Here is a 10,829-nt window from a genome sequence, read left to right as displayed (position 1 = left end):
ATATAGAAGACATAGTAAATGTTAATTATTAAAGATGTAATCAATCAATCATAAGAAAAAAGAAGGAGCTGGATGAGGAGATAAATAAGAAATGCTTTGACATGCAAAATGTGGTCAAGTACCATAAAGGAAAAGTGTAGGAAGTTGAATTTTTGTTGCATGGGAAAGGTACAAGAATACTTCCCATGATTCAAAGGAAAGTGAAGAAAATCAACATGATTACAGAAAAGATGAGGGAAAGGATATAATGATGACATGGCCAACTGCTGTTCCCAAAGAATCCAAAGCAGCTGCAACAAAAGCAAATATTTCATATTCTTATATATTTCCATGTGCGTGCTGTGTGCATGTATGTTTCTAATTTCAAAATACACACAAACATGCACACAGCACATGCAAAAAAAATTAAAAATATGAAAAAGAAAATGTCTATAAATGGAAAAAAGCTTAATCTATGAATTCACTAATTCTAAGACAAAAGAAAAATTCAACTATCTCTTTTTGTTTTGCTTTTTTTTTTTTTTTTTTTGACATCGTCTTGCTCTGTCACCCAGGCTGGAGTGCAGTGGCGCAATCTTGGTTCACTGCAACCTCCGCCTCCCAGTTCAACTGATTCTCCTGCCTCAGCCTCCCGAGTAGCTGGGACTACAGGTGCCTGCCACCATGACCAGTTAATTTTTTGTATTTTTAGAAGAGACAGGGTTTCACGTGTTAGCCAGGATGGTCTCGATCTCCTGACCTTGTGATCCACCTGCCTCGGCCTCCCAAAGTGCTGGGATTACAAGCGTGAGCCACCATGCCTGGCCAATTATTATATTTTTTAAAAGCTGCCTTAAAATTATTAACTTAGAGGTGCTCCTATGTATTTCTAAGAGCTTTATTGAGATATAATTCCATAAAACAAACTGCACATATTCAAACTATACAATTTAAATTTTGACATATGTCTAACATGTGAAAACACCACCACAATAATAATCACATATATTATTCCCAAATACGTCCTTATCCACTTTGTAATCTCACCCTCCCCATTCCACACTGACCCCAGGTAACCACTTATCTACTTTTTGTTACTATTCATCAGTTTGCGTTTCCAGAAATGTGTATTACTGGACATACAGCATGTACTTTTTGTCTGAGTTATTTAACTCATCATTTTGAGATTTGGCAATTTGTGTCTTTTAAGCAATTTACCCATTTCACAAAGTTGTAGAATTTATAGGCAGAAAGTCTTCATAATGTTTGTCTACTATCCTTTTAATATCCTTAAAATTTGGAGTGATATATTCTCACTCCTTTTTTTGATTCAATATTGAAATGGTATCTGATCTTACTCTTGATATTGGTAATTTGAGTGTTCCTTTTCTTCCTTGTTTAACTAGAGGTTTACTAATTTTATTGATCCTCCCAAGAATTCAACCTTTTTGTTTTATTGATTTTCTCTATTGTTTGTTTTCTATCTTATTTCTACTCTAATCTTTATTCTTGTTTCTATTTTGAACTTAATTTTCTCTTTTTTTTCTAGTTTCTTAAGATGAAAATGGAAGTTTTTGGTTTGGGAAATTTCTTTTTTTCTAATACAGGTGTTAATTGCTATAAATTTCCTAAGTATAGTGTTAGTGTTATCCCATGAATTTTGATGTTCGACACCTAAATTCAAAGTACTTTCTGATTTCCTTTTTAATTTCTTCTTTGACACAGGAGTTATTTAGAAGTGAGTTATTTAGTTTTCAAATATGTTGAGATTTTTCAAAAATATTTCTTTTATTGATCTCTAATTCCTTTGTGGTCAGAGCACATACTTTATATAACATTAATTCTTTTAAATTTATTGAGATGTGTTTTATGATCCAGAATATGGTCTATATTGGTAACTGCTTTCTGTGTACTTGAAAATAATATGTACTCTGCTGTTGTTGGTGGTGGAGTGTTCCATAAATGTCAATTACGTTGAGGTAGTTGATCATATAATTTAAATTATCTATATCCTTAATGATTTCCTGTCTAGTTGTTCTCTCTATTGAGAAAGATATTGAAAATTCTGACTATAATTGTGTAATTGTGTGTTTCTCCTATCAATTCCACTGGTTTTTGCTTCATGTATTTTGGAGCTCCGATATTAGTTGCATAAATGCTTTGGATTATTACATCTTCTTGATTAATTGATGCCTTAATTATTATGTAATACCTTTCTTTATCCCTGGTAATATTCATTGCTCTGAAATCCGCTACATCTGATATTAATATATCCACAGCAGCTTTCTTTTGACTTGTGTTGTCATGGTGTATCTTTTCCGATTCTTTTCCTTTAAACTAATTGTGTCCTTATATTTGAATTGCATTTCTTGTAAGCAGCATATTATTTGGCCTTTTCATTTTATTCAGTCTGACAATTTCTGCCTTTTAATTTCATTACTTATACAAGTTACAATACAATAAGAGATTTAAGTAGTACACCTTTTACAGTTGTACCTCAATATCAGCAGAAGATTGGTTCCAGGCCTCCTCATTCACCACTTGCAAATACCCCATTCACCCCTTGCAAATACCAAAATCCTTAGATGTTCAAGTCTCTTTCATAAAATAACATAGTGTTTGCATATAACCTTTATATGTCTTCCTGTATACCTTAAATTATCCCTAGACTACTTATAATACCCAATTAAATGTAAATGCTATGTAAATTATTGTACTGTATTTTTATTTGTATTTAATTTTGTATTGTTATTTTTATCAATTTTTTAAAGTATTTTTAATCCATTGTTGGTTGAATCCACAGATGCACAACCCCTAAATACAAACGGCCAGACATATTTATCCCTGCAGTTAGTATTTCTAGCTCTCTCTCTTCATCTGTTTTTGTACATCCATATTTTGACCTGGCATCATTTTCCTTTAGCCTGAAGGATTTCCTTTAACATTTCTTACAGTGTAAGTCTATTGGTGATGAATTCAGCTTTTGAAAAATTTTTTGTATAACCTTCATTTTTGAATAGGTATGGAATTCTAGAATTCATTTTTACTAGGTATAGAATTCTAGGATTACAGTTTTTGCTTCGTTTTCAATACTTTAAAGAAGTTACTCCGCTGGCATCTCATTTGCATGGTAACAATAAGACATATGCTATCTTTCTTATTTTCTCTGTGCATGTCTTTTTTTACTGACTGCTTTTAAGATTATCTCATTATCACTACTTTTGAACTATTTGGCTATGATATGCCTTGGTTGTTGCAATGGTTTGAAGGTGTCACCAAAACTCGTGTGTTGGAAACTTAATTGGATTCCCAATGCCAGAGTGTTGGGAAGTGGGGCCAAATAAGGGGTAATTGGGTCATGAGGGCTCCACCCTCATGAAGGGTGTTATCATTGGAGTGGGGTAGTTGTAGAGGAGGTGACTTTGTTATAATAGCAAAACCTCCTTCATATGGGCTCTCTTGACCTTCCACCTTTTCCCCTTCTGGCATGGAATTACACTCAGCAGATGCCAAAGCCATGCTCTTGGACTTCTCAGCCTCCAGAACTGTAAACCAAATAAACTTATTTTCTTTGTAAATTACACAATCTGTGGCATTCTATTACAGCAGCACAAAACAGACTAACTTGTTTTTCTCATGTTTCTTGTCCTTGAAATTTTTGAGATTCTTGGATCTTGGGGTTATAGTTTTCATTACAAAAGAGAATTTTTTTAGCCATTATTTCTTCAAATTTTCTTCTTTCCTGCTCTTCTCTCCAGTTTCATATGTATTAGATTCTTGAAGCTATTTCACTATTCTCTGATACCCTGTTCATTGTTTAAATTCTTTTTTTATTTCTCTTTTTATAACCCTTTTACTGAGATAATTTACATACCATAAAATTCACTCTTTAAACTATACAATTAATAGCTTTTAGTACATTCACAAATTATGTAAACAAACATCACCATTATTTCTAATTCCAGAACATTTTCATCACACCAATAAGAAAACTCATACCCATTAGCAGTCACTCCCAGACCCCCACAGCCACTGGCAATCATTAGTCTACTTTCTATCTCTATTGATTTGCCTATTCTGGATATTTTATAAAAATGGAACTGTACAATATGTGGCCTTTGTGCCTGATTTCCTTCACTTAGCATAATGTTTTCAAGGTATACTCTTGTAGCATGTATCAGTACTTCATTTCTTTTTATTGTTGAGGAATCCAATGTATGAATATGTAATTTTTATTTATCCTTTCATCAGTTGATAGACATTTGGATTGTTTCTACTTTTGACTATTATAAATAATGCTGCCATGAACATTTGTGTACAAGCTTTTGTGTGGACATATATTTTCATTTCTCTTGGGTAGAATCTAAGAGTAGAATTTCTGGGTCATATGGTAACTCTGTGTTTTTTTAACCTTTTGAGGAAGTGCCAAGCTATTTTCCAAAGCAGCTGGACTATTTTACATTCCCACCAGCAGGGTAGGATGGTTCCAATTTCTCCACATCCTTGCTAACACTTGTTATTATCTGTCTTTTTCTTATTATAGCCAACCTATTTGGTGTGAAGTAATATCTAATTGTGGCTATGATTTATGCGATCTTAGTTGTTAATGATCTTTATCATGTTTCTATGTGCTTATTTCCTGTTTGCATATCTTCTTGGAAGAAAAGTCTATTCCAATCCTTTGTCCAGTTTTTAAAAATTTGGTTTTCTTTTTAATAAGTAGTAGTTCTTTATAAATTTTGGACGCCAGTCTCTATCAGATATATGACCTGCAAACCTGTTCTGTGGTTTCTATTTTCACTTTCTTGGTAGTATCCTTTGGAGTATGAAAGTTTTTACTTTTAATGAGATTATTTAGAGTCAATGAACATATTAATATGCATCCAATCTCATTCTAGATTAAAGATAAAGAGAAATAAGATTTTTGTAACTTAGAAGATTGGCAAAGACGAAAATAAGAAAAATTAAATTTATCATTAGCAAAGATTTGAGCACTCTCCTAAACTCCTGGTGGGGTTTTAAATTGAACAAGTTTTCCAGAGACTATTTGGCAATGTATCTCAAAATCCCTAAAAACCAAAACCAAAACAAAACAAAAAATCTCTGTATCCTTTGACCCAAGAATTCCACTTTTAGAAATGTATCCCAAAGAAAAAGTTGAACAACTTTGCAAAAATTGATCTTATTACTGGAATGTTTATATAACAAGGTATTAGGTGAGTAAAGTCTAACAATAGGAGATCGGTTAAATATATTCTGGTAAGCCATATAATAAGATACTATGTAATTATTATAAATGATCATTAAATTTTTTTTAATTTTTTTAAAGACAAAGTCTTACTTTGTTTCCCAGGCTAGTCTCAATTCCTGGCCTCAAGCAATTCTTTCATTTTGCCTCTCAATAAATGATAATTTTCATCGAGTTTCACCACCTATCATGTCCACAGGGTCCAGATGTAACATAAATGAATGAAAAGACTCTCTAGAAAATTGGACAGCATATGACCCTTTTGGAGAGGGCAGTTTCAATTAATTGATGCCAAGCAAGAAAGTCTATGTGTGGTGGTTGTGAGGTGGGGAGTGGGAGGTGTCCTCTGTTGTTAGATTATCTAGTATTTTAAAACACGCAGGACATTGAATTGTACGTAACATTTTCTGAATTTCAAAAGCTGTCTATTGCTTAAACATTTTTTTAAAAAATGTTCAATGACCAAATAAAACACATCGTTTTTGGACTAGATTCAGTTCAAAGGCTTGGAACTCTAATGTAAATACACATTTATTGACATAGAAAGATATCCATAACATATTGTTAAAATTTTAAACACCCTGCTACAAACAGTTTATATAATATCTCAATTTTGTTAAAATAAAAGCATATTTACATGTATGTATAAACTCTAAACAGTGTCTAAACAGATATAAATCAAAATGTTAATAGTGGGTAATTTTGCTTTTCTGTTGTATATAGTTCTCTATTTTTGTATTTTTATATTGACCATTGATATTTTATATTCAGAAAATAAATGATACAGCTCTTTGTATCTGTAGTTATAAAGGTAAGAGTTAATAGTCCGGTTTAAAATGTTGAGAATAAATTTAAAATCAAAATCACTAAGTATATAATCTTGCACATGAAATCGGACAGACCCGAGTTCAAAATCAGTTATTCCATTTATACCTCAGTGGCCTTGGGCTTTCTCACCTATAAAATGCCAGTGATAATACCTGTCATCACCACCTCAGATCCCATTGGTGATGTAAAAATGAATAAATAAAAATAGAATTAATATCTAAAACACTACGTTCCTAGCATCACCAAATCTAAGTAGATAGAAGAGAGAAGGGGGCTTTTTCTACCACAGTTCAAGTCTAGAAAGGAGGCAGATGCTCCTCATAGAATGTAACAATGTCATGGAGGCATAATACACACACAAAAACATTGTTTGTTTTTGCTATTCTATCTGGAGACAGCAACATCACAGGAGGCTAGACTTTTCCCTTGCCACTGCTCCACTCCCAGAATCCAAAGCTCCTCCTTGTTCCACATCTCACTCCTCATCTAGCAAGGACACCCAGTGGAATGAAGCAGAGTATGGCTGACGACCCACTGCCAGCAGTAGCATCAGATGAGGCAGAATCCATGTTATGTTTTCGAGAAGTGTTGGGTAGGTCCTAAGTGTGAGTAGAGCTCTAGGACAAATAAAACAAACTAGGGAAGCTACTTCCAAGGATTGGATTTGACTCTGGAGTAAATAAATGTATAAATATCGTTTGAGCATTTGCCATCCTTTATCTTCTCTTCCCGCCTAACTGTATATCCAGTAAAGACATGGATTTTCCAAATGGAATTCAAGTAGATGAAGAGGTACACTAGTCAAATCAACCAATCAGCTGATGTGAGGTGGGTTTTGTTTCTGTCTTTAGAACCTCTTTTTCACCACAAAGGGCTTAACAACTGCATTCCACTATTCCTCCCACCAGCAAGTTAAATATAATAGAGGGTAAATAAATTTTTTCAGGTCATTGTAGTATCATTGGAAACTTGCCTTCAAATGACTTCAGGTACCTCCTCCTCGAGTGCCCAGTTTTAAACCCAGGGAATAATTTCATCATATCTGGTCCATGGAAATAGCAAACTCTTTAAGACATTTTTGATGTAGTAACCCATTTTCATTAGCTTTGCTTTTTCAATTTGCAATAAAAGAAAACAATAAGTGTTTTTATCATATCTTTACTCTTTCAGTAATGTGCAACATGAACGTAATAGTGTTAAGAAGTCAGAAATAACTTAACACAGAAGCTATAGGAGATGTTTATATTTGCAAAATTTCAACAATTATCTTCTCTAGGTTTCCCCAAATTAGCATATTTGTTAATCAAATTAATTAAGAAGCTTTTCAAAATAAAAGCAATGTTTTAAATAAATATATTCTTTCATAACCATAGAACATCTAGTTCTGTTGGAGGTAACAAACATTACACTCAAGTACTTTATGAAGACATTAGGGTAAAAATTATCTAGATGCAATTATAAATGTACCCTAATTTGTCATTTCTTTTTACACATATGCTTTTCTGCGTGTGTTAGGGTTATATCATAGATGTTTAGTAAATGGTTAGTTCTTCAATTATCACAAAGATATTATCTGACCCATAGAATTTATATCAGCTCAATGTGATGACATGATATTCTTTGAACAATATCTTTAAATTTAAATTTAGTACCCTAAATTACAACCAAATAAAGCCAAGACCTCTAAGCTGCCATATCTGTTACAGAAAATGAGTGCTAGACTCTCAGTTTGGAAGAATGAGACCTTCCTACAAATCTTGAAATTATACAACAATATTATTGTCACATCAAAATCCTAATTGCAACAGAGCTTTCAGTGTGTTTCAGAGTACCACACAGGTAGGTATAAATTCACCTATGATCAGCTTTTCTAGTGACATATGCTTAGTAAATGACTACAGAAAACTTCCTAAAATTTGATTTTATTTAATAAATATGTTTTAAAGTTTTCTAACTGAATAAATGACTTTGCTAATCTTTCTAGAAATTCTGATCATCTGTTTAATCTTTCATTCACTTTTATTTCTACTCTGATTCTTAGGAATTTTTCTAATCTATATTTTAATCTACCAAAATATCTATGCTTTGATAAATTTGGCTTCCTTCAATAATAAGCTATGCTATGATCACTAAATTAAATGTCAAAGGCAGAGAAGTAAAATTAAACACAGCGGCAGGTTACAGTAAGTGCTCTTCAGAATTTCAGATGAACACAATTGTCCCAAAATGATCAAGGAATAACTCACTAAATGAATAATGCAACACGGAATACATTGTAACAGAATTTCTCTCTCTCTGCCACACACCCACACACCCACACACACACACACACACACACACACACACACATACCCTCTTCCACAGGCATCCACACAGGGGTGTTGACACTTGTCTCAGAATTTAAAATACTGATACTAAAGGCTTTAATTTAGATAAATTAACTACACTAAACTACTGACATTGTGAAAAGATCTATATCCAATACCCCATAGAGGGCATCATTTTGTGAACTTCTAAAACATTTAAAGAAAGAAAACAAGAATGAGAAACCAGAGTCCTTGATAAGATGGGTGAATGTGTCAATAACGCCCAGTCACAGCTTCCCATTCTCCTCACTGCTTTCCTTCTCCTCTATGGCTTCCAGGCTGCGCTTGCTCTTGGCCTCAGCACTGCTGCTGGGGGCTTTACTCAGTCCACAGGACAAGCATGCCAGCTGGATCTGCTTCATGTTTTCTAAAGCTTCATTCTTGGCATTCTTCAACAGATCTCCTTGGCCCTACAAACAGAAAAAAATAGGCATGAAGAAGACAGTTATGGGCCAGGAATGTGCTGAGTGACATCACTCTGTGTTCTTACTGCCCATTGCTGAATAAGGAAACAGACCCAGACCTGCAAGCTCACTTTTCCAGGGTTTAACCCAAGGTTCTTTTCTAACATTATTAAGTGACTTTGCTTGTTAAGCCAAGTACCTCAACCTGAGCCTGACCAACTGGCTATGCGGTTGCTGGGAGTCTGTTGAGATTCTTGTTGTGAGGAACCCTCCTCTTTATGTGCTGAGGACATCAACTCTTCCATCACCATATGGTGTGAGACTCTGCACACTGCTGCAATACCTACCCCACCCAGATCCAGCATTCCTAGTCTCGGGAGAAAACAAGGAAAGAAGCTCTTCCTTAAAGAAGTGAAAATAAAATCTCCCCCTCTGCGTACAAGAGCTTACAAAGCAAAGTGTCTTCTGTTAAGTCACATACCCTTATGCTTGGTGAGCTGGTTTTTAATATACTGGGTCATCCTTGCAATCTGCCTGTTGTTAAATTATTAGTTACCCACATTACTTCTGCCTTTCCCATCATCCTGAAGATGATGTTCCCACCTGGCAGATGGAGAAGAGTCGTCTACAGAAGCTCAACATGTTAATCAAAACAAAAAGGAAATGAAGATTGCAGGAACACATTAGCTGTCATTTACATCAGTGCCCAACAGAGCTCTTTTCCTGCTATTTTTATTTCTTATTTTACTTCATTGTTACAATGGTAAAGTGCATATGCTGGTACTGGCCCAAAGGCTGAAGGACTGAGTGTGGGGGAGCGGGGACAGGTGTCTACGGTGCATAGACAGAGGAGGAAGTAGCTTCTTCCCTCTCCTCTCCATTCTCACGGCAGTGCCTGGAAGTGTGACCTTGAAAGTAAAGGACAATATGGGAGGATGTGGGGTTATAACGATTGCTGGAGCATTATTCTACAAAGCAGAGGGTCAGAGAAAGGATAATTCACTTATTTTATGAAAGGCCATTCTATATTTTTAATTTGATAAATGTTTTTTCCTTAGGATGTATGAAGAAACTTGTATTTTACAAAAGCTTGGAATATTTTATTTCTCAAAACCTAAACGTGCACTTGCCAATTCTATCCTTTGTAAAAAAAAAAAAAAAAAAAAAAAAAAAAAAAAAAAAAAAAAAAAGCTAAATCCTTCTAATAGCAGCTTTTAATTATATGGGATGATTAAATAGTTGGGCTTTGCCTGATGTTTGTGGTAAAGCAGACTTCTTCTCAAGTACATCGATTATGGTGTGGGATTTTGAAAGAAGAGTTGGAGGTGGATAGTTCTGCCTTCTCATGAGGAGAAATGAAGCTGAGCCTGATAAGGTTAATTGACTGGCCCAAGTCACAGCTGGTTAATAGCAGAGCTGGGACTAAAGTTCAGGCCTTCGGCCTCCTGGATCAGCACTCTATTCCCCACACCATGTTCACAATCTAGCCTGAGACTAAAGACTAGAGATTAGAGCCTAAAGACTCTGTCAGTGAGAGATATATTTTCTAAAGAAAAAACATTCACTATACCAGCAGACTTTGGGAAGTCTGTTCTTAACAGGTTAGACATCATGAATGAGTCTGCTCAACAAACCTGCACATTCTGCACATGTATCCCAGAACATAAAGTTAAAAAAAAATAAGTGAAGTCACATCCACTTTGAAAAGTGCAACTCTTCAGCAATAATAACAACAGACCAACATATGAAGCACTTGCTCAGTGTGGTCACTCTTTGTGCTTTATATATGTGCATTCAATCATGCATTACAACATCCCTATGAGATAGGTACTTTCATTATTCTCAATTTACTGATTAAAAAAACTGAGGCCGAGAGCACAATCACCCTTCCCAAAGTCATACAGTTGCTAAGTGGTAGAGCTGGAGCTTAAAGTCCAGCAGCCGGCTCCATGGTCTGTGGTTTTAACCACTACCTGATAGGCATCTTTTAACAGCAAAGCAGGC

The 10,829-nt window shown here is 34.6% G+C and overlaps 1 protein-coding gene across 2 annotated transcripts in view; it reads right to left on the bottom strand.

The window, feature by feature from the left end:
• Positions 1-861: 861 nt before the first annotated feature.
• PLCL1 (phospholipase C like 1 (inactive)) overlaps positions 862-10,829 on the bottom strand; it is a 355,161-nt gene continuing 345,193 nt past the window's right edge. For both annotated transcript variants that reach the window (XM_007965760.3, XM_073019895.1), the window contains exon 6: positions 862-8,831. In XM_007965760.3, the coding sequence (XP_007963951.1) occupies positions 8,649-8,831 (183 nt within the window). In that variant the 3' untranslated portion in view covers positions 862-8,648. The remainder of the gene's footprint in view (positions 8,832-10,829) is intronic.

This window comes from Chlorocebus sabaeus, chromosome 10 (genome assembly GCF_047675955.1).
Source record: "Chlorocebus sabaeus isolate Y175 chromosome 10, mChlSab1.0.hap1, whole genome shotgun sequence".
NCBI lineage: Eukaryota > Metazoa > Chordata > Mammalia > Primates > Cercopithecidae > Chlorocebus > Chlorocebus sabaeus.
Note: the sequence above shows the minus strand (reverse complement) of the source record. Positions and strands in the feature narration are given on the sequence as shown.